At 32.4% G+C, this 25885-nt stretch overlaps 2 protein-coding genes across 2 annotated transcripts; both read left to right on the top strand.

Annotated features, from left to right (window-relative positions):
• Positions 1–11038: 11038 nt before the first annotated feature.
• On the top strand, positions 11039–12001 carry LOC127541577 (olfactory receptor 8J2-like). The gene has a single exon (XM_051966800.1). The coding sequence runs from the start codon at positions 11039–11041 to the stop codon at positions 11999–12001; it is 963 nt and encodes a 320-aa protein (XP_051822760.1).
• Positions 12002–23060: 11059 nt separating this feature from the next.
• LOC127540640 (olfactory receptor 8J1-like) lies at positions 23061–24116 on the top strand. The gene has a single exon (XM_051965417.1). The coding sequence runs from the start codon at positions 23061–23063 to the stop codon at positions 24006–24008; it is 948 nt and encodes a 315-aa protein (XP_051821377.1). The 3' UTR covers positions 24009–24116.
• The last annotated feature ends 1769 nt before the right edge of the window (positions 24117–25885 follow it).

Below are 25885 nucleotides of genomic sequence, written 5' to 3' on the forward strand. Positions count from 1 at the left end.
CTCTCTCTCTCCTCCCCCCCACCAACCCTGATCTGTGTTTTCTCTCTTTATAACATCTTCTGCCTAACTCAGTTCTAACTGTTGCTCTCATGCATATCTGTCTGCTTAGGGGGTAACAAACGAAGGCCTGCAACCTAACTCATTCTTATGAACAAACACTTGAATATAAAAATATTGAACAGATTATTAATTCACAACTATTAATTTACTAAATGGTGATAAAGTTCAGATAGAGAAATAGAAGGGGGGAATCGAGAAACGAAGGGGAAGTAAGAGCAACAGTGGGAATAAATAAGAAATATTTAGCATGCGATCAGTTAGAATAGGATATGGAACGCTAACAGGGGCCATTGCATCAGATTTTTCTATGTGTTAAAAATAATTCCTGTCAATAGTCCACAAGGAAAAAATGAAATTGTACATATAATAACTCCACTTCCTAATCTCTTTTAACCTATTCCTTTGGGAAGCATGATGGTGTGAAAAGAGGCCTTACTAATGAGTCCCCGGTATTCCTTTGTTTCCCTTGGGAAGATGTCATACATTTGAGATTTTCCCCCCTGAATTACATGAGGTGGGAGACATGTAATTTACTATTAAACAGAGAGTCCTAGATGCTTCAGGAAATGAGCAAATACTCTAGCAAGATCCATGGGGCTGGGCCACATGAGCTCTGAGCAGAGATTTTCTCCTCAGCAGGTAGATGGACTATCCCACTATACTTCTTTCTGATTTGTTATTATTATTATTATTATTATTATTACTAGCAGTAGTTTTGTTACTTAGCATTTTTTATCAGAGATGAAAAATGTAATCAAAATTAAAATCATTTTCAATGTGCTAATCAAGCTACCATTATGTTGCATAGACAGCCATCTCTCACTCCAGAAATTAGTTTGAAATGTTATTTATGTCTCCATTTTGTTTAGCTAAATCCTAGAATGGAGCACAGTTGAAAATGTTTTTCATAAAATAAATTATGATCTTAAAATAGGAAAAAAAATAGCTGTTGAAATTTTACTATATTTACCTGGAGCATTTTTTCCTCCAGTATTGTACCAGCTTTCTTTCAATACATCTGCAAATTTTGTTCACACTCAGAGAGATGTCAGGCTATCTGGATGTTAATGTTCAGTTCAGTTCAGAATGAATCACAAAGCTAATACAAGTTAGGGACCACAAAATAAACACTTTTAGATATTAAAAGTAGCAGTTCCCGTAGCAGACTCATGCATTGAAAATGCAGGTCTTCCTGTGTTCTGTGAGAATGGTTTCCAAGCTATTTGTCTCAAGTTTTAAGAGTCATTAAGTCTTGTGATAGTTCAATTGTACAGAACCAGAATTACCATGGCAGTAACAGGAGTACAATCAGTTACAAGAAACAGGAATTGTGAGCATGTAAAAATTTTGAACAATCACTTTAAGCTGATTTATAGCTCAGCAAAAACTCATGCTGGTCAAAGGACTACAGCTTGCCAAAAGGGGAACTCATCCAGAGCCCAAATGATTGTTATTATGCCAAACTCAGCACAGCCTCTGGAAATTGGTGTTTCCAAATATTGTGACAACCTTAAGCAGAAAGATGAAAACTGAATATTGTTAAATGCAAAACCCTTGGCTCTCTACAGTAGGGATTCTTAAACATCTAATTATAAATACTTTTCACCTGAGAAATTTTTAAATGACTCCAAGTAAATAAATATGTGAAACAGGTATCCAAATCAAATAGTTTTTTGTTATTATATATATATATATATATATAAATATATATATTAAGTACATATATAATATATATAAATAAAATATTAATTTAGCAAACCACAAGTTGAGTTATGAGATGCCATATGGGACCACAGTTTAAGAAACTGGGTATTAGAGGACTAAGTATTTGGAAACAAATTACAGACAGCTCATTTAACCATTCGTAGGTCAAAACCAGCATGAAGTTTGTGCCAAACAATGGAATATAAATTACATGAGTTGGAGAAATAGTTGAATTAATGTCTTATGCTATTAATGAATGTTTTTTTGTAGATATTATATGGAGATTAGAGTTTCTGAAAGGTGGCATTTTATGAGCTTATTTCTAATATTCTGATGACCAAAGACTTGAATTTTCTGAGATGTTTGGGTAAGCCAGGTAGATTTGAACAAAGACTTAGATCATTCCCCAGATGATGACATATGTTATAAAGGAAGTTGTGATAATTGTTCATCCAATACTTACCTAATGCCTACTTGTTACAATAATTGATTTCATTCTATAATATGATTATTGTTTATCTCAGGTTACAAGCAAAGTGGCCTTTTAAGAAAAGTTGGGAAGAAGTTAAGAGAAAGTTAAGAGAAGAAGAAACAGATCATCTACCTTCTAGTTAGTGATTTGAGTTCAACAGGGAGGATGATAATTTCCACTCTTCTAAGCATGAGCACAATTAATAGGTATTAAGAGTACTAATCTTTATAAGGAGATAGAATTTTACAGCTAGGAAGGCCATTGTAGTGAAGCTAAGGAATATTATCAGAAGTACTGAGAAGGATTAGTTATTTACTATGTCACTGGTAAGGAGGAATTAAAGAGCAATTCTCAGCTTTGATTATGACTTAATCAGGACCTTTTGCTTGGGTCTCAATATCTTCTTGGATTTCTGTTATCTATCCATGATATATCTTTCTGCTTCAATGTGGGTAAGCACCCATCACAATCAGTCTTATCAATCATTGCCATAGGGATTTTTCTTAGGGGGCATCATCATTATTCATCTAAATTGTTTTGTTGCGTTTTTTGTTTGTTTGTTTTTGTTTTTTAATGAGCAAAAAAATGTCAGAATCTAAAATGGTTTTATAAAGATTTTTTTTTTAGAAATCTTTTATAAAGATTTTTTTACAAGCCAGAAGGGAGGTATGGCTCCTTCTCAATCAGATTCTGGAAGATTTATGTTGTACAAATTTAGAATAGGATACTCACAGATGGATCACATATATGCAGGTAGGTGATTTAAGGAGCCAACTTGAAAGTAGAGGGAGATGAATATGAATATATCAATATTACATAAAATTTGGGTGAAGTCAAAAGAGAATATAAAACATAGCCTTGGGTAGGCCCAAAACATTAAACATTGAATGGGAACACAATAGACCAATGTTTTGGATAAATCCAAGATCTGGGGGACTACTAAATTCCTTGCAGTCATTTCCAGTTTTCCTAAAACCTTATTAAAGTCAACCCATATTCTGAATGAAGATTGCATTATGTTAATTTATACAGTAAAAATTATTAATGTTTCCTCAAAATATTATATTTTCCAAAAAAATAAGATTTCCATAGGATTCTGCTATCATTGCTTTAATTGCTCTTATGATTTTAGCCATATATTTAGAAGCTTAAATCAATCCACATTGAAATCTATAGAATCAAACCTATTTCACCATGTAGGTTTATTCAGTGTATCATTTATTAGTTAGCAATTTGCTAAAATGGTAATTTTAGCCATGACTTAAGGAAGTCTGCTTTTTTTTTTCCTTTGGGCAAAAAACATGCTATTCAACTGCTTTGAGAGTTTCTTAAAAATAATGTTTCAAAAATAAAGGCAATATATTTCTCATACAAATGATCATGCTTTCAAGGTAGATTTTGTTAGAACTAGTGCTCCCCATTATACTTTGCATGTAATTGGAATCAGTATTGTGCAAGGATATGAATTGGCTTTCAAAAGAAGGATATATATAAATAGAATTTTAAATTTAATCTCCCTTATCGTTATTTTCTACATATATTTCATAAGTTTAGACAATCAACAAAATGAAAAATGAAATTCTTATTTTGTTTTATTTCCAAATTATAACATTTAATGAAAATTTAACCATTTAATAGAATACATGGTGCTGATTTTGGCAGATCCCTAGATGAAACCTACCTCTTTCTACTCTTATCCTTTGATCAGAATTGAACTCACTGGGGCTCAGTAGAAAATATCTAACCCCTCAAAACAGGACTCTGGTGGGACTATTGAATGTGTGTGTGTGTGTGTGTGTGTGTGTGTGTGTGTATGTTTTAAGTGTGTATATATATTGTGCAACAGAGGAACTTGAAAAGATATAGATATATATATATATATATATATATATATATTTTTTTTTTTTTTAACCAAATATCCTTTGAATATCAGTCTCTTTGGATTTATTGATGTAAGATGGATACTTAAAGAAACAAACACACACTCTATAATGTACTTGATGTGATCACATTCATGTTTACTTCAGTTTCAATATTGTCTAAACTTTGAATAAAATTTAAGTCACAATCATGCCTTTACAACTGATCTTTTGGAACCCAGGTTTAAACTGTGGACTCAAAATACTACAGCTTACCATAGTTCTGAGATAATTTAGCTTTGTTTCTATCAGTCAATAATTTACAGAACCTCAGAAAGTACTTTCTTCTCACAATCAATTGTATGGATTCTGAGTTGTAAATTCATCTCCCCTAACGAATCCTCTACTTGAAGAATTCAGTGAAGGCAGCTCTCAGACTCCACACATAAGTCATTTTAGTTTAGAACTTTGATTTTTAGCATAATTTTACTTTAATTTTAACAAAATTTACATTTCTGTCATATCGATATATTCCTATTTATACCTTAATGTGCTCAGCAAAACAAAACAAACAAACAAACAAACAAAAAAAAAAACAAGTCTTTCTTACTTGACTGTTCTTTAAAATTTTAAAAATAATTGCTTTATCTCCAGTTGCAAGTCTTCCCTTTTGTAGATTAGCCATTTCAAATGCTTTATCTAACTCTTATATGACAAAATTTCAAGTTTTTTTTAATATCTATATCTATAATCTTATTTTTTTTTTTTTGTTTTTCCCCAGATACATTTAAAACATTTTTACATTTGTTTTTAAAACTTTGAGTTTTAGAATATCTTCCATATATCTACTCCAGCCCCCATTAAGAAAGCATATGTGAAATTATGCTTAACTTTTTCATAAGTTATTTTATAAAAGAAAATATAGTTTCTCCCACAAAAAAACCCTCAGAAAAAATAAAGTTAATAGACAGAGAGACAGAGAGAAAATGAGTGAGTAACAGAGAGAGAGAATTTCAATCAGTAGTCAGATACAATTGGTGCTGTTACTGGGTATGAATAAGATTTTTCAACATAACTTCTCTAGAGTATCCATTCATCACTGTACTGCTAAGTATAGCAAAACCATTCACAGCTGATCACCCCACAATGTCACTATTGCTTTGTACATAATACATTTTACTTTGGTGGAATTCAAAGTTACCTTATCAAAGTGACTTTCTTCATTTTTTAAAAAATAATTATTATGGATAACTGTGTTCCTTCCCACACCCCACATTGGTTCTATTCTCTCTTCTTTCACCTTCTCCCTCCTTTTTTTTTGTAACTTATAGGCCACTCCTTCCCCCAATATGGCCTCTCTTTTATCACCTACCCCTTTTCAAATACCCTATTCCCCTCCTACTTTCTGGAAGGATAAGATAGATTTCCCTACCCATATTGGGTATGCATGTTATTCCTCCTTAAACCAATTATGATGAAAATAATGTCCACCCCCTCATCCTCTCCTCTCCTACTTCCCCCACAATGGTAAATTTTTTTCTTACTTATTTTTATGTAAAATGATTTAAACCATTCCACTGTCCTTTTCCCATTCTCACAACACATTCCTCTTTCAAACTTTAATTTTATTTTTAAAATAAATTATCCATTCATTATTCAATTCACACCTGTTCCTTTTGTCTATACCTACTGGTTCTAAAAGCCATAAAAATGAGAAAGTTCTAATGAGTTACAATTCCATGTAAGAATGTAAACAGATAAACCTAATTAAATCCCTTGTGGTATCTGTTTCCTGCTTCTTCTTATGCTTCTCCTGAGTCCTTATTTGAAAATCAAATGTTCCATTTAGCTCTGTTCTTTTAATCATGAATGTTTAAACATCTGCTATTTTATTGAAGATCCCCCTTTTCCTCTGAAAGTTATACATAGTTTTGCTGGGTGTGTGATGCTTGGCTGTAATCCTAGCTCAATTGTTTTAATGTAGAAGCTTCTAAATCTTATTATTCTAACTGTAGCTCTATTATATTTGACTTTTTTTTTTCTTTCTGGATACTTTCAATATTTTCTCCTTAACCTGGGAAATGTGGAATATGGCTTTAATATTCCTGAAAGTTTTCATTTTGGGATCTCTGTCAGGAGATGATTGGTGGATTTATTCAATTTCTAATGTATTCTTTAGATCTATAATAACAGGACAGTTTTGCTTGTAATTTCTTGAAAGATCCATGTCCAGGCTCTTTCTTTTATCATGACTTTCTAACAGATCGATAATTTTAATGTTACCTCTCTTTTTTTTTTCTTTGCTTTATAGTAAAAGTCATAAAGTCATCAGCTTAAATTTGTTCAATTCTAATTTTTAAGGAATTATTTTTCTCAGTAAACTTTTGTACCTCATCTCCCATCTGTCCAATTTTGCTTTTTATAAAATTCTTCTCATTACCATTTTGTATTTTTTACAATATTCTCAAATGTTTTCCTATCTTTCTTTTGCTCTGTCTCTCTTTATTGATTTTCAAAAGCCCATTTAAGTTTTTCCATGCCCTGAGCTCAATTATTATTTTTCTTGGAGACTTTGTATATAGAAGCTTTGACTTTATTATCATCTTCCAAGTACATGTGTTGCTCTCCCTTGCCAACAAAATAGCTTTCAATTGGCCAAATGTTTAAAAAAAAAAGATAAAAAAGATAACTGAAGAAAATGATTAAAAAAAATTAGAATTGAACAAATAGAAGACAATGATTCAATGACACATCGTGAATCAGGTAAGCAAAATCAAATAAATGAAAAAAAAAAATAGAAGAAAATGTAAAATATCTCATTGGAAAAGCAACTGCCAAGGGAAATAGATCCAGGAAAGACAATCTAAGAATTCTTGCATCATCTGAAAAACCATGATTAAAAAAAAAAAAAAAGCACAAGAAATCATCAAGGAAAACTGCCCTGATATCCTAGAACCAGAAGGTAAATTAACCTTTGGAAAAATCCATTGATGACCTCCTGAAAAAGACTTCAAAATAAAAATTTCAACAAATATTGTAGCTAAATGACAGAATTATCAAATCAAGGAAAAAATAGTACAAGTAGCCAGAAAGAAACAATTCAAATAATAAAGAGCAACAATCAGGATTACCTGACTTAGTACCTTCCAATTTAAAGTATCAAAGAATCTAGAATATGACATCCCAGACCATAAAGAAGTTCAGAGTGTAACCAAGAATTAGCTATCTGGAAAAACTAAGCATTATCTTTCAAAGAAAAAAAAAATGGGTATTCAATGAAATAGAGGATTTTCATTTTTTTTTTTTTTATGAAAAGACCAATCAGATCTGAACAGAAAACTTGATTTTCAAATTCAGGACTGAAATATATATATATATATATATATATAATATATATATATATATATATATATATATATATATGTATTTATATACATGAAAGTACAAAAGGAAGAAAAAACTTTGATTTTTAAAGGTTAAAATGTTTACAACTCTACAAGGGAATTTGATATGTGTAACTCTTGTGAACTGTCTCTTTATAAGGTGTATACTTAGAAGGTGTAGGTATAAGTTGACTTTAATATGATGATATAAGAAAAAAAAAAAAAACCAAGAGATGGAAAATGAATGGTACTAGAAGAGAAAGAGGGAGATAAAATATAGTAAATTACATCACAAAAAAAAAAAAAGACCTATTACAATTGAGAGAAAGAAAGGAGGGATATGAGCATTCTTTGAACCTTAATCTCATTGTATTTGGCTCAAAGAGGAAATATGCATACTTAATTTGAAATAGAGGCTTGGCTTAATCTATAGGGAAGTAGAAGTAGAAAGGGAAAAGGAAAGCAGGAGACTAATAGAAGTGAGAACCAAAGTAGGAAGGTAAGGAGGCTAAAAAAGGGAGGTCAGATTAAAGGAGGTGGTGTTCAGAAGAAATATACTGGCAAGGAGGGAAAGGGGGAAAGGAGAGAGTGAAGTAAAACTTGGAAAAAATAGGATGGCAGGAAATACAGAATCTATTATTTTAACTGTGAATGTGAATGGGATGAACTCTTTTGTGAAAGAGAAGTGAATAGCAACCATATTTAAAGCCAGAATGCTGCAATATGTTGTTTACAAAAAACACATTTGAGGCAGAGAGATGATACAGAGTAAAGGTAAAAGACTAGAGCAGAATCTATTAAGCCTTGCCTGCAGTAAAAAAAAAAAAAAAAAAAAAAAAAAAAGCACATATAGCAATCCTAATCTCAGATCAAACAATAGTAAAAATAAATCTAATTAAGAGAGATTTGGAAGAAAACTACATCTTGCTAAAGGATAACATAGGTAATGAAGTACTATCAATACTAAAACATATGCACCAAGTGGTATAGCCTCTAGCAAAATTAGTGAGGAACCTCAAAATTCCTCTATCAGAACTCTGGGATACCACTACATATCTCTTAGATTAGCTAAAATGACAGGAAAAGATAATAATAAATGTTGGAGGAGATGTGAGAAAACTGAGACATTAATATATTATTGGTGGAGCTGTGAACTGATCCAACCATTCTAGAGAGCAATATGGAACTATGGCCAAAGGGCTATCAAATTATGCATAACCTTTGATCTAGCAGTGCTGTACTGAGTTTCAAAGAGATCATAAAAATGGGAAAATGTCCTGCGTGTGCAAAAATGTTGGTAGCAGCCCTTTTTGTAGTGTCAAGGAACTAGAAACTGAATGGATGTCCATTAGTTGGAGAATAAGGTATGAATAAGCTGGATCTTATGGAATACTGTTGTTGTATAAGAAATGATCAGCAGAATGCTTTCACAAAGGCTTGGAGAGATTTACATGAGCTGATGCTCAGTGAAGTGAATAGAACCAAGAGAACATTGTACATAACAACAAGATTATGCATTGATCAACTGTAATCGGCTTGGCTCTTTTCAACAATGAGGCTATTCAAACCAATTCCATGAGAATTATGATGGAGAGAGCCATCTGAACCAAAAGAGAGGACTATGGGGACTTAATGTAGATCACAACCTGGTATTTTCAGTTTTTTTAATTGTTGTTTGCTTGCTATTTTCCCTTCATTTTAAAATATTTTTCTTCTGATTTTTCTTGTGCAGCATGATAAATGTGAAAATAGAAGAATTGCACGTTTAACATATATTGAATCACTTGCTGCCTAGGGGAGAAGGTGGGAGGCAGGGAGAGAGAAAAAAAAATGGAACACAAGATTTTGCTGTTGTAAATGTTGAAAACTTTCTTTACATGTATTTTGAAAATAAAGAGTGTTGTGATCTAGTTCAGATGGATCTGAATCGGTCCTTGTTCGGGCGCCAAAATGTGGTGATCTTCTTCCCAAATGCAGCCAGGTGATGAAAGTTCAGATCTTTTATTATCTCCAATATAGCCCGGTTAGCTTAGAGGCCTATCTCTCTGCTTGGTTCCAAGAGCTCTTGCCGCTTTGTCCTTTGCTTCTGCCTCTGCTTTCTTCAGCCTCCAGAGCTAGTACCAAGTTGAATCTGTCTTGCCTTGAAGAGAGGGCTTCTGGCGTAATTCTGCTGAAATCCCAACTTGTAGCTTCTTCACTCTGAAGAACTTCTTTGACTGGCCCATTGAAGCTCTATTTATGCTCCTTCAAGAGAGGGATTGTGGGTTTTCTCCCATAGTGCTCTCTGGCCCAAAGAGCTTCAAGGCAGGTATGAACTCATTGAACTCCAATGAGTAAAGGTGTGAACACAAGCCTTGTATTAATTAGTTCTACTTAGTACCTTGTTTCAGGTTCTGCCCAAAACATCTTCTTGTAAGATTAGATCAACTCTAATTAGTTAGCAGTTAGTAAGGATTCCAACAAAAGAGTTGTTATTAAATTGTTTTTTTTTAATTGTACCCAAAAATGAAACAAACTTGAAATTTGATGAAGGCAGAAGAAACTGGGCTCTTCTTATAAATTAATCTTAAAATTATATTCAATTAATTCAGTTTAATATTTTGTTAACTTTTAGAAGTACTCACACAATCAATTTTAACAATTGTTTAATAATTGATATCAGTCATGAATTTATTAAAATCCTTACCTGATTTTCACCATGACAATTTTCTTAACAAATTGCCATATTGATATTTAAATTTGGATGGATTTTCTCAGAAGAGATACATTTGTCACTATATTGTTCAACAAGTAATGTTTAAGAGCCTTCTATGAGTCAAGATCTTTGCTAATTGCTGAGGATATTGAAAAATAATAGGCAAAAAACAATGCAAGTTCTCAAGAACTATGTTTAGCAAATGAGGACACATGAAAATCACTATTTACAAGCAAAGTATAGACAGGATAAATTATTTTTCTTCAGCAGAGAGGTGTATATACTGAAATCAAGAGGGCTGGGATAGATTTTCTATGAAATTACTATCTGATATAAATAAAGTTCCTTAGAAGTGGTTACTCATTGTTTTGTATGTACTTAGTACGTTTCTACTATTTGTGAGAAATAGCAAGGAAAATAAAATTTCATTGCATGCAATTATTCATTTTCTTAACTCAAGGATCATAGCTTTAAATGTAGAAGGCACCTCACAGTGCTCTCTCATATATCTACCTGGATATGGATGGAAATTTTGTATTCAATTGTACTTTTTGAGTTTAATATTTAACTTCCCTCCATTTTTACATCTGGAAATTCAATATATCAAGCCTCCATAATTTTTTTTTTTTTTTTGCCAATTCCAAGGTGTGAAGTCTTCCTGAAAAATTAAACAATCAGCTCTTTTAAATCCATCTGAAAAGATCAGGAATTAGATAAAATTAACTCTCCAAATATAAGATCATTTGCTCCAAACACTTAAAAATAAAAATACCTAAATCCTAGGATATACTGATTTCCTTAAATTGCAAATTCTAGGAAATCGTTCTTGGCCTTATAAACTGTTTTCTTACTTGCCCCATAGCAGATGAAACTGATTAAACATGTTCCAGGAAATCTCTCCCATGTGACCACATTCATTCTTATTGGAGTCTCAGATCATCCAGAGCTTCAACTTCCCCTCTTCTTCATCTTCTTAGCAATCTATGGAGTGACAGTGACTGGAAATGTGGGAATCATCACACTCACTGGTATAGATTCTCGACTTCAAACTCCCATGTACTTTTTCCTCAGACACTTGGCAATCATCAATCTTGGCAATTCTACTGTCATTGCTCCCCAGATGCTGGTTAATTTCTTGGTGGAGAAGAAAACCATTTCCTACTATGGATGTGCAACCCAACATGGAGGTTTCTTAGTGTTCATTGTTGCTGAAGTTTTCATGTTGGCTGCTATGGCCTATGACCGTTATGTGGCTATTTGTAATCCTCTATTATACATGGTTGTTGTATCACGGAAAGTTTGCTTTCTACTCGTCATCCTTACATATTCCTACAGTTTAGCTACAGCAGTGACTGTCACTTCCTGTGTTTTTTCAATGTCCTACTGTTCTTCCAATGTCATTAATCATTTTTACTGTGATAATGTCCCTTTGTTAGTTTTATCTTGCTCTGCTACACATATGCCAGAAACGGTAGTTTATATCTCTACAGCTAGTAATCTCTTCTTTTCCATGATAATTGTCCTGGTGTCCTACTTCCAGATCATCTTGGCCATCCTGAGGATACGTTCAGCAGAAGGAAGACGGAAAGCTTTCTCTACCTGTGCTTCCCACATGACAGCTGTCACTGTTTTCTATGGGACACTCCTTTTCATGTATTTGCAGCCTCAGTCAAACCATTCCTTAGATACTGATAAAATGGCTTCAGTGTTTTATACACTAGTGATCCCCATGCTGAATCCTATGATCTATAGTATGAGGAACAAGGATGTAAAGGAGGCACTGAAGAGAGTCCTCATCAACTCTTGTCGAACTTTTAAAAACATGTAATATGATAAATATTTGAGTAAATAGAGTCATCATCTGAGAAAGCACTTCTCAAATTACAATTGTTATCCATATCAATATAATTTAGCATATACCCCTTTTTATGACAATGTTCTTAGTGTTTACTTATCATAATCAGATTATTGGTTCAAAATATGGTTTATTTTTATTTCTAGTTATACATTTGCAGGCCATCTGCAACAAAATTTTTTTTTTCATTCCTCTAGAATTGAGGTATATAAACCTCTTACTATTATTAGTTTGATAATTGTGGAGTGGGTTTTTTTTTTTCCTCAACATGGTTACAATTTTAATTTTCTTGATCTTTGCTTTAGTTGAACATTATAGTTATTAAATATTAGGATATTTAAATTGAGAGAAATACATGCAGTGAATATAATATTGTATTTCATAAAAAATCCTTCCTTCTCCTATTCACCTATTTTTGTGATTATATCACTTACTTTTACTGATAATTTATAATATATTAATTCCACCTAAAGAAATCATATTTATTTTATCCCATGAAAAGTGATAGCTCTCCAGTAACATTAAAGAAAAGTACTTTTTAACTCCCCCTTTTGTGATGTGAGTATTACATCAGGACATGGACAGGAATGGAAGAATATCTCAGAACTTAGATTATATCAGATGCAGAAAAGAATAAAGTAAATGTAGCCACAGTGTTTAAATTGGTATGAAAAACACATCCTACAACTGATAAATGGCTTATACACTCATGGAGTCATGATGAGCTGTATAGAGGACTAGATTACTGATTGCACTGCAATAATCATGTGCCATGATAGTCAAGAGCAAACACTCAGTAGTCTGGAAATTTTGAGAGATATGCATATAGGTCATATAACCACAAAAGGAATTGGTCTTATTCTCTATTATTAATTGACTAATATCTTAAATGTGATTGCTGAAGAATAACAGGCATCCAAAAAAAGATAGACATTCAAGAAATGGTACATGGGGGTGTGTTGGGGCCAATTCACCCCAACTTATATAAACAATCCCAGATTCCTCACCAACATAAAGAGATCTTCTGCTAAGAACACAAAGAAAAAGATAATTTGTATATGTAGATCAATGGTCATCAAAATGTTGTCCAGAGAATCCTTGGATTCCCTAAAATCCTTACAGAAGTTCTACAAAATCAAAATTAGTTTTTATTTCTAATTTTGTAAATATCTATACATGTGACCCATATAAACAAAATCTCTTTGGTCACATCCTCAATAATTTTTAATAGAATAAAGACACTGAGAACAAAAGTTTGAGAAACATTGTTCTAGCTGATTTATAAAGCCCTTCAAAACAAACATGGTGATTATGATATGTTAATCAACATGATATTTTTGTTGATATTTATTTAACCCTAAGAACATAGTAAAGTTATAGATATTATATATTAAAATTTAATACACATTTTGAGTACCTACTATGTACAGTATTAAATATCATAGAATGCCTGCATCAAAGTCAGTGTTTGTCATGTTTAGATCCCATAACTTTGATCACATTACTATTTACATGGTTCTTGGTGCTACATATTATGCTACATTAATCAATTCAACCAATTGTGACGGAAAGAAGCCTGCTCTTTGTCCTCTCCTAAAAAAGCAGATTAGTATATTGAATGGGAAAGAAATCATTGTTTAAATTGACAGTTGATGTTTTTTTTTTTTTTTTCCACATTTTAAGCAGCATTTCTGTATTTTAGAACATCCATTGTGATCAAAGAAAAAGATTACAAATATGATGCACACCTAGGGAATCAGTAAAATACATTTCATTTGTTTACAAGTTTACTTGGCTGCCTTCTTAATGATGACATAACTATATGTTGGAGAACTTTGGTATGGATGACAGATGAAAGGTTTTTATTTTGTTCTGTATTTCTTTAGGGATAATATTTAAAAGTCACCTTACAATCTTACGATCTTTCTAGTCTTAAGATTAGACTTAATCTATGACAATCTAAATTGATTGAAAGGGAAATTCCAGAGACACTTTGTTCAAGTACCTCAATTTATACAGAAAGATATTGAGATCCAGAAATCTCAAATATTTGCCAAATATTCTCAAAATATTCAGTTGTAAAAGTAATAAAAGAAAATTATTCTTGTGGCATATTTATATTAGACATTCAATTCAAAAAAATAAGTAAATTTAAACTTCTTCCTAAAAGCTCCCTAACCCAATACAACAGGCTTATTATGTTACTCATCATTAGCTTTCTATTTTAGATTTTTTTTCTATTTACTGTAACCTTAATCTAGAATTCTATCTCCTAATTATTTTTCTAATTTCTAATTTCTTTTCTAATCTGAGAATGACTTCTCAGGTGAAATATGTGAAAATGGAATGGTTACTGACTTAACTGAAGAACTTGGTTGCTCAAGCTCCTTTATTATCCAAAAGAGGTATGAATGAACTGAGAATCAGAACTATCTGAGGAGTAGATACACTCAGTATTCATAAATAAGCACATCAAACATTCTTTGCAGTATCAACAAATTAGAAATTACTTGTAGTACTCATGTATCAGAGGTTCTTTTTAGTATTTGCATACCGAATCCCAGGACACCCCTTGCTTTGCCACAGAGTCAATTTATCTTGACTCATGTCCCGTGAATAAAATCATAATGTGATTATTACCCAACTGCACCTGTGATTTTTGTCTTGATAATATGATTAGACTATTATGTGATTACTGCATCTGTCCTTTCCTGACCTGTGATTTTTGAATTTATAATTGCTACATACATAAACCCACCCCAAAATTAGTGTTGATTGTCATTTTCATATTGCAAATTTTGTCTGAACAGAGGGGAATCAAAAGCCCAACAACAATTCAACTCTGTCTTTCTTATATTAAATTCAGAAGTTTGACAAATTAATCTCTAAAATATTTCATTTTCTTCAAGACCAAACTTACATGTTTAATCTCTACTGTGAGAGATGTTTTTTATGTATAATGACTCAGTATCAGTTCAGTTTGGATGGAGTAAGATACTCATTTTAAAAATATCTTCAAAGCCTTCTTCTGGCTAGAATGAAGTCATGGGGAGGGAAAAAAGGAACTATAATCAAAGGAACTTATCTCTAACTATAACCTATATTGATGGAAAAAAAATCCATGAAGAAAAAATAGTGAATATTTTAAAAATAAGGTGTTAGAAATAATGATGAGAATTACGTGGAAATTCAGTAGCATGATAAGATTGAAAAGTCTAAATAAGCCAGAGAAGTTAATTTTAGATATTTAGTTAGCAGAAATTTCATAAAGACAAAAACAGTCCTTTTGTCATTTCCCAATCCAATATCTCACATCCTATATTTTCCCCTGATTCTCCATTTTAATCTTTCTCAACTTAAAGTAATTATTTTACCTCTCCCCCCCCATTTTATATCTGTGGCATATCCCTCACAATAAGATACAAGTTCCTTGATGACACAATTTTCCCTCTGTTTTCATTTCTTTCCACATTGCCAAAACAGTAATAAATTGAATTTGATGAGATTGGATCATGGCTTACTATGTTATGTGAAATTCATATGACTTTGAGGCAAGGAATCTCTAACATGCATGCTTTCATAATGTGAGCAAATTATATTCTTTGCAAGTTCTTTTCTATAACCAACTTAATGAAAGAACAAGAGATGAAACATGAGAGTTAATGATTAGAGAAGAACTTGCAGTTGGATACTGGGATTTTCTAAGATTTTTTTTCCCAAGATGGCATTTCCTCTTGGCTATACTCTATATTAAACTTATAAGATCCTCAAAATCTGTAAATGGTAAGGTGTTGTCCAGCCCTATCATGCTATGTTCTAAGTTTTAAAGATGTTTCATCTCTGACATTCTAATTCTGTTTTAAGGTACCTTGAAATACTCTTATTCTAAGCCTATCAGTTCTTCAGGTTTCGTATGTCCTATTTACCTGTAGAATACATAATACTATAAGGTTTACTTTTTCTCTGTCAATATCAGTTATAATGTAGATATTTTTCCTTCCTCAGTTACTTTAGTTCCCTCACTTAATTATTTTTTTTCATTATTTTCCTCATTATTTCTTCTCTGCCCTTTCCAATCTTTCAATTAGCATTTTAAAACATAGCTTCTGGTATATGACCATCTGGACAATAAAGAACAGTAATTCCAAATGGCCACTCACACCTTGATATATTATTCTCTATACTTATATCTCTTTTCCCAATACATTTCCTTCCTGAGTAAATTTATTGGTTTTTCCAAGCTGCCAAAATAACTTTCATGATAAACAATTTTCATCGTGTTTCACTACACTGCTCATAACTTTTCAATGGCTCCCACAAACTTTCAGGAAAAGTTGAAAATTACTTTTGTGTTATTTGCTGTTTACAAAGCTTTTTTTTTTTTTGGCATGTTTTACAATTCTTATTTGATTTGATTTCGTTTTCTCAACTGAGAAGTAGTTGTTATCAACATTATTTTAAAAACTGAGTAAGCAGAGAAGTAACTGTCTCAGTTTTTTTTTTTTTTTTTTTTGATAGTTCTGAGGTTGAATTTTCTGACTTAGGGCAGGCACTTAATACCTATTTATTGAGTTATTGATAACTGGAATGATAAGTAGCCCCAAAGAAAGACTGGCAGTGACAAGAACAAAGAATTCACGGAAAAGATCTTAGATTAAAAGGAGATATTCCTGCCCCAAAGCTGGTTCCTGAAGAGGAGAGATTATAACTCTGTTAGATAATTGAAAGTTATGTAATGAGTGGGTCAATAAGACATTTGAATTAAAATGCCTGTTTAAGTGATAACTGCTTCTACCTTGCCACTTGCTACTAAACAAACATCTGATGACTATTTAGTTGAAGTTCAAGTTAACCTCCAACCTAGTGGCCAAATCTAATGAGAATATTATAAGACTTCTGAGATATAGCTCAGTCCAGGGGAACCTATCAATGGACACAATTGACTAGACCACTATGTGATTACCATGCTGAAACTAAACCCCACCCCCAACCATGATCATGCTTTCTGTCTTTATAACCCCTGCTGCCTAACTCAATTCTAACTGTTGCTTCCATGTATGTCTTCCTGCTTAAGGGGAATAAACACATGCCTAAAACCTAACTCTTTCTTATGGACATACAATTGAATATGAAAAAATTGAATAGATTGTTAATTCATAAATATTAATTCACTAAATGATGGTAAAGTTCAGATAGCAAGCAGAAGGGAGCAATCGAGGAAGGAAGGGGAAGAGAGAGCAACAATAAGAGTAAATAAGAAATATTTAGCATGAGACCAATTAGAATGGGATGTAGGACAGCTAAGACTGAGTCATTGCATCAGATTTTTTTATGTGTTAAAAATAATTCCTGGCAATAGTCCACAAGGAAAAAAGTGTTGTACATATAACAACACCAATTCCCAAACTCTTTTAAAGATATTCCTTTGGGGATATTCCACAGGATGATGTGAAAAGAGACATTACAGTTGAGTTCCTAGTATTCTTTTGTTCCCCTTGGGAAGATGGCATACATTTGAGATTTTTTTTCTGAATTACATAATTATTATTAAAAGAAGGTTTCAGAAGCTTCAGGAAATGAGAAAATACCCTAGCAAGATCCATGGGTCTAGGCCATATGAGTTCTGAGCAGAGATTTTCTCCTCAGCAGGTATATGTACTATCCCACTGTACTTGTTTCAGATTTGTTATTATTAGTAGTAGTAGTAGTGGTGGTGGTGGTGGTAGTAGCATTTATTACTTAGCATTTTCATTATAACTAGAGTTGAAAAATGTAATCAAAATCAAAATAATTTTCAATGTGCTAATCAAGCTACTATTATGTTGCATAGACAGCCATCTCTCACTTTAAAGTCTAGAATGTTAGTTCTGTGTACATTTTATTTGGATAAATCCTAGAATGGAGCACAATTGAAATTCTTCTTCATAAAATAAGTTATGATCTTAAAATAGAAAAAAAAAATTAGCTGTTGGAGCCTTTACTATTTTTATCTGGAGCATTTTTTCCAGTTCTGTACCAAATTTCTTTCAATGATTCTGCAACTCTTTTTCATACTCTGAGAGTGTTGTCTGGGATACTGGGATGTTAATCAGTTCGAAATGAATCACATGGCTAATCCAAGACAGGGACCACAACATAAACATTTTTTAAGGTCTTGAGTAGCAGTTCCCACAGCAGATTCATGCATGGAAAAAGCAGGTCTTACTTTGTTCTGTGAGAATGGTTTCCAAGTTAATTGTCTCAAATCTTAAGGGCCATTGAGTCTTGTGATAATTCAGTGGGTACAGAACCAGAGTTACCATGGCAGTAACAGGAGTAAAGTCGGTTACAAGAAACAGGAATTGTGAGCATGACAAAAAAAATATGATGAATCACTTTAGGCTGATTCATCCCTCAGCAAAATCTGGTCAAAGGACTACATCTTGACAGAAGGGGAACTCATCCAGAGCCCAAATGATTGCTGTTATGCCAAGCTGAGGTTCCAGCCTGCTTGTTGGTCCTTTCATGTAGAAACAGGGTGTCTCCAAATAATTTGTGACAATCTTAAACAGGAAGATGAAAACTGAATATTGTTAAATGAAAAACAGTTGGCACTATAGTAGGACTTCTTAAACGTCTACTTGTGAATACTTTTCACCTGAGAAATGGTTCAATGACCCCAAGTAAATAAATATGTGAAATAGGTATCCAAATAAAACAATTCTGGATAATAAATAATAATTTGATAAGCCTCAAGTTGAGTTATGAGTTGCCATATTGGCCCACAGTTTAAGTCAGAGCTGGGGGCTAGAGGATTGAATAAATAACAACAACTCATTTAACAATTCCTAGGTGAAAACAGTCATGAAGTTTGTGCTAGTTCAATATAAATTGTCTGAGTTGAAGAAATAGTTGAATTAAAGTCTTCCTTCTATTCAAGAGAATATGCTATTAATGGATGGTTTTGTAGATATATGGAGATTAGAGGTGCTTGAAGGTAGAATTTTATGAGCTTATTCCTAATGTTCTGATGATTAAAGATTTGAATTATCTGGGATGCATGGGTAAAGACAGAGCATTCCACAGATGATGACAGATAATGTTATAAAGGAATCTGTGATAATTCTCCCAATACCTACATAACTCTTTCCTGTTACAATAATTTATTGCATTCCATAATATAATTATTTTTTTTTTATCTCAAACTACAGTAAAGTAGCCTGTTAAGACAAAAAAAAAATAGACCATCTAAAAAGGTACACTGTCTATTTAGAGATTTGGGTTCAAGGCAGAGGATGAACATTTCCACTTTTCTGAGAATGAGCACAATGAATATGTGGTAAGAGTAGAAATCTTCATAAGGAAATAGAATTTTACAAGTAGGAAGGTCATTGTAGTGAAGCTGGGGAATAATATCAGAAGTACTGAATAAGGTTAGTTATCTACTATATCTCTGGAAAGGAGAGATTAAAGATGAATTCTCAGCTTTGATATGACTCGATCAGGACCTTTTCTTGGGTCTCAATATCTTCTTGGCTTTCTGATGATCTGTCCATGATATATCTTGCTGCTTCAATGTGGGTAAGTACTCATCACAATGAATCTTATCAGTCATTGCAATAGGAATTTTTGTTATTGTTCATGAGGAAAAATATGTCAAAATTTAAAATGATTTCATAAAGAAATGTGTTAGATCATTTAGTTGAGGTAGACAAGCCAGAAAGGAGGTATAACTCCCTCTCATCCAGATTCTGGAAGGTTTATATCATACAAATTCAGATTAGGATATTCACAGATGGATTGCATATATACAGGCAGATAATTTAACTAAGAAAATAACTTAAAAGTAAAGTAGAAGAAGATGAATGTGAATATATATATATATATTCCACAAAATGTGGGTGAAGCCAAAATAGAAGAGAATATAAAACACAGCTTGGGTAGACCCAAAACAAAAACATTCAACGAGGACACAATATAGCAATGTTTGGGGTAGATCCAAGATCTCAAGGACCACCAAATTCCTTGCAGCCATTTTGTTTTCCTAAAAACTTACTAAGGCTAACCCACATTCTGAATGAAAATCACATAATATTGATTTAAACAGTAAAAATATTAATGTTTCCAAAAAATATCATATTTTCTTCACAAAGTTAACATCTTATGAGTCTTCTATGATTGCTTTAATGGCTCTTATGATCCTAGCCATATTTTGGGAGGGCTTAAATCAATGAACTTTGAAATCTATAGAATCAAACCCATTTCACCATTTAGGCTCATTCAATCCATAATTTATTAATTAATAATTTATTAAAAGAGTAGTTTTAGCCATGACCTTAAAGGAATTTGGATTTTTTTTTCTTTTGAGGAAAAACATACCGATCATCAACTTTTAGAGTCTCTTATGAATGATGTTTCCAAAACAAAAGCAACATACTTTTCACCAAAAAAAAAAAATTAAAAAAAGATCTCACTCCCAAGGTACATTGTGTTAGAGCTAATGCCCCCCCCCCCCCTTATACATTGCATGGAGCTGAAATCAGTATTGTGTAAGGATATGAATTTGCTTTCAAAAGAAGAAAATATATGAATAGAATTTTAAATTTAATCTGCATTATTGTTATTTTCTATATGTACAAGCATTTCTACTCATATGAAAAAAAATGTTCTATATCATTATTGACTATAGAAATGTAAATTGAGATACCTCTGAGATACCACTATACCTCTTAGGTTGGCTAATATGGCAGTAAAAGATAATGATAAATGTTGAAGGGGAAATAGGGAAATTGGGACACAAATACGTTACTGATGGAGTTGTGAAGTGATCCAACCATTTTGAAGAACAATTTGAAGCTATGCTCAAATGGCTATCAAACTATGCATCCCCTTTGATCTAGCAGTCTCTTTATTGGGTTTGTATCCCAAATACATGAAAAAAAGTAAAAAAAGACCCACATGTACAAAAATGTTTGTAGCATCCCTTTTTGTAGTGGCAAGGGATTGGAAAGGAAGTGGTTACCTATCAGTTGGGGAATGAATGCTGAAGACTTTATGATATGTGACCATTCTATAAGTAATTATCAACAGGCTGATTTCAGAAAGGCCTGGCAAGATTTACACAAACTGATGGTTAGTGAAGTGAATAGAACCAAGAGAACACTGTACATAGAAAAAAAACAAACAAAACAAAACATTATGTCATTATCAATTGTGATGCCCTTAGATCTTCTCAATCATAAGATGATTCCTGTCAATATGCCATATGCATTCAGAAAGAGGATTATGGGGATTGAATGTAGCTCACAGTCTAGTACTTTTATCATTTTTGTTGTTGTTTGCTTGCTTCCCCTCCTCCCCCCCCCTCGCTCTCTCGCTCTCTCTTCTTTTACTGTTTTGAGCTGATTGTTTTTTCTTGTGTAGCATGTTAAAGGAACAAATATGTTTAGAAGAATTGCTCAGGTTTAGCCTATATTTATATAAAGGTTTAACCTATAGTTATATATTTAACCTACACTTTAGGGAAAGAGAATTAAAAGAAAGGAAGGAGAAAAATTGGAATAAAAAGTTTTGCTATTGCAAATGTTGAAAACTATATTTACATGTATTTTAAAAATAATTATTAATTTTTTAAATTGTACCCAGGAATTAAACAAAGTTGAAGTTTGATCAGGACAGAGGAGAGTGGCTCTTCTTATAATTAAATTTTAAAATTATGTTCAATTAATCCAGTCTAATATTTTATTTATTTTAGAAGTATTCATATGACTACAATGGAATTGATACGAAGTATGAATTTATTAAAATCCCCAGATGATTTTCCCCATGGCAATTGTCTTAACAAATTTCAAGACTAATATTTAACATTTTGATTAATTTTCTCAGGAGATATTTTTTTCAGGAAAAAAAATGGTTAAGAGCCTTCTGTGTGTCAAGATCTTTTCTAATTGCTGGGTATATTAAAAAAAATAAAATTAAAAAACAAGAACCATGCTCAGCTAATGAGGAAACATGAAAACCATTGTGTATAAGCAAAATATAGACAATGAATTATAGATAAATAGGGGAGATGGGGTAACGGCTTCCTAAAAAAATAACTAGAATTTAAGTAAAGTGACTAATAACTATTTTATCATTTTCTATAAACTTAGCATATTTCTAATAAAAATGAGAAATACAAAGGTAAATGAAATTTTCATTGTATGCAATTATTCATTTTCTTAACTTAATGATCAAATATTTAGATGTGGAAGACTCCTGACATTACTCTCATTTATCTAGCTAGCTATGGGTAGAAAATTTGTATTCAATTTGTACTTTGAATTTAATATTTATTAACATTTCCCTCCATTTTAAAATCTAGACATTCAACAACATAATAAATTTTTTAAAAATTCCTTGATTTCTCTTTTTTGCTAATTCCAAGGTATGAATTTTCACTAAAAAATTTGCCAATCAGTTCTTATGAACTGATTTCAAAACCTCAGGAATCAGATAAAATATCTCTCCAAATTTAAGACAGCCTTTTCCAAATGATTAACAACAACAATATTTAATCCTAAAATATAGCAGTTTACTTAAGTTGCCCGTTCTAGGAAATCATTTTTTGCATTCTAAACTGTTTTCTCATTTAATTTCATAGCGGATAAAACTGATCAAACATGTTTCAGGAAATCTTCCCATGTGAGCACATTCATTCTCATTGGAGTCTCCAAGCATCCAGAGCTTCAACTTCCTCTCTTCTTCATCTTCAATTTCTTAAGTCAATATAATTTAAAAAATCATAAATGTTATACTTGCTAATTTCCAAAATATACATTCTCACACTCAAAATTTAACAGTCAACTCTTTGAACACATCTAAATAATCTAGAAATCAGAAAAAAAAATCTGTCTAAATCTTATATAGGTTTTTCAAAAGAGTTAAAAAGAAAAAAAAAGCTTAAACGTGGGATAGAGTGGTTTACTACAGTGGTTGCAACTTCTGGCAAATCAGCTTCGGCCTTCTAAACTCTTTTCCTATTTATTCCCATAGCAGATGAAATCAATCAAAAATGTTTCAAGGAAATCTCTCTCATGTGACCACATTCATTCTCATTGGAGTCTCAGAAAATCCAGAGCTTCAACTTCCCCTCTTCTTCATCTTCTTTGCAATCTATGGAGTGACCGTGACTGGAAATGTGGGAATTATCATACTCACTAGTATAGATTCTCACCTTCAAACTCCCATGTACTTTTTCCTCAGACACTTGGCAATCATCAATCTTGGCAATTCTACTGTCATTGCTCCCCAGATGCTGGTTAATTTCTTGCTGGAGAAGAAAACCATTTCCTACTATGGATGTATAATCCAACATGCAGGTTTCATAATTTTCATAGTTGCTGAGGTTTTCATGTTGGCTGCTATGGCCTATGACCGCTATGTGGCTATTTGTAATCCCCTGTTATATATGGTTGTGGTATCACGGAAGGTTTGCATCCTACTTGTCATCCTCATATATATTTATGGCTTCTCAACATCAGTGACAATCACCTCTTGGGTTTTCTCGATGTCCTACTGTTCTTCCAATGTCATTAATCATTTTTACTGTGACAATATACCTTTGTTAGCTTTATCTTGCTCTGCTACTCATATACCAGTGACTATAGTCTATATCACTGCAACTACCGATCTCTTCGTTTCTTTGACAATTATCCTGGTGTCCTACTTCCAGATCATCTTGGCCATCCTAAGGATACGTTCAGCAGAAGGAAGAAAGAAAGCCTTTTCCACTTGTGCTTCCCACATAACAGCTGTCACTATTTTCTATGGGACACTCTTTTTTATGTATGTGCAGCCCCAGTCAAACCATTCCTTAGATACTGACAAAATGGCTTCAGTGTTTTATACACTAGTAATCCCAATGTTGAATCCCTTGATATACAGTCTGAGGAACAAGGATGTAAAGGAGGCTCTGCAGAGAGTTCTTACTAACTCTTGCCAAACTTTTAAAAACATGTAATTTGACAAATATTTGTGTAAACAAAGAGATTCACAATCTGAAGTATCACCTCTCAAATTATGATTGTTATCCATGTAAATATAATTCAGCATATAGCCCTTTGTTTATGATAATGTTCTTGGTCTTTATTTATAATAATGTGATCACTGGTTTAAAGCATGTGATTTATTTTAAATTCTTTTTTTTCCCCATCCCACCACCATTGAGGCATATAACTTTGCTACTACTATGGCTTTGATCACTATAGAGCAGTTTTTTCAACATGGCTACAATTTTAATTTCCATGATTTTTGGTATAATTGAGCATTATTAAAACATTAAAAAATTTCAAAATTTAGATAAGAAAATAGTCATTGAATATAATATTGGTGTTCACAAAAATCATTCTTTCCCATATTCACTTTGAGATCATTTTTGATATTTGAGACCATTCCACTTAATTTTTTTGATAAGTTTTTATAACACCACCAAATTGATAATATGTATTTTTTGCCCAGGGAAGGTAATAGCTCTCCAGAAGCACTAATGTAATGCACTTTTTGCTCCTTCTTTTGTGATGTGAATATCAGAAAAGGAAATGTACAGGAAAGGAGAGATATTACAGAAGGTATATCCAATTAAATTGGATACATAAAAAGATAAACTAAATGTAGCCACAATGTGCAAAATGTTATGGAAAACACCTCCTTTGTATCAAAGAATGATACATCTCATAGATTCATGGAATCATGATGAGCTGTGCAGAATTAGGAATAAGAGATGCACATATCTGGAAAAAGGGAAAGGGAGAAGTGGAATCATGCTATAAAATAAGAGGCTGGAAAAAGCTTTTACAGTGGAAGGGAAGAGGGAGAGAAGAGGGAGAGTGAGTAAACTTTGCTATCATTGCAATTGGCTCAAATAGGAAATAACATAGATACGCAATAGAAATATTTCTTATCATGCAGGAGAATAGGAAAAGAATGGGATATTTGAGGTGGGAGGGTGATAGAGAGATCATATGAGGGGAGAGATTGTTCAGAACAGAACACTTTTGAGGAGGGAAAGAGTGAAAGAGAGGATAATGGGGGGACTACAATTTGCAATAGTAATTGTTTAAAAAAATTAGAAGCAAGTTTCTATGATAATGCCTCATTTCTCAAACATAGATGAAACTGAGTCAAAATTATACAAAAAAATAAGAGCCATGCCCCAATTGATAAATGATCAAAAGATATGATCTGTAACCAAAGGGATGTAAATTTATGCATATTATCTGGCCTAATAACACCACCAAGAATGAATAAAAAGAAATTTTGGGGGTCCGGAATGAGGGGGAAATTACATGATCTATATGAACAAAAAGTATTCATGGTAGTTCTCTTCTCAGGACACCACCAAGAATGAACCAAAAGAAATTTGTGGGTGGGGAATGGAGGGAAAAGAAAATGACCTATATGAACAAAAAATATTGATGGTAGTTCTCTTCTCAGGACAAAAAAAAATACTAATTGAGAAGATGCCCATTAATTGGGGAATGGCTCAATAAAACGTGGTATGTGTTTGTGATGAAATATTGTTCTCTGAGACATGGTGAGCAGGATGCTCTCAGAAAACAATTGGCAAACCCCTCCATGAACCAAGTGAAATATACTGTATACAAAATAATAGCAATGTTCTGGGATGACCAATTGTAAATGACTTTATAGTTTTCAAGAGTACACATTCACAACTTCTCTGAAGGACTCATCATGAAAAATCCTATCCATATCTAGAGAAGGAACTGGCTATATTTGAATATTTATTGAAGCATTCTCTCTGCCTCTATTTCTGCCTCTGTCTCTCTGTTTCTCTCTCACTTTTTAACTTAATTATTCTTGAAAGTATTTATTTTTTAT

The sequence above is a fragment of the Antechinus flavipes genome, chromosome 6 (assembly GCF_016432865.1).
Source record: "Antechinus flavipes isolate AdamAnt ecotype Samford, QLD, Australia chromosome 6, AdamAnt_v2, whole genome shotgun sequence".
Taxonomy (NCBI): Eukaryota; Metazoa; Chordata; class Mammalia; order Dasyuromorphia; family Dasyuridae; genus Antechinus; species Antechinus flavipes.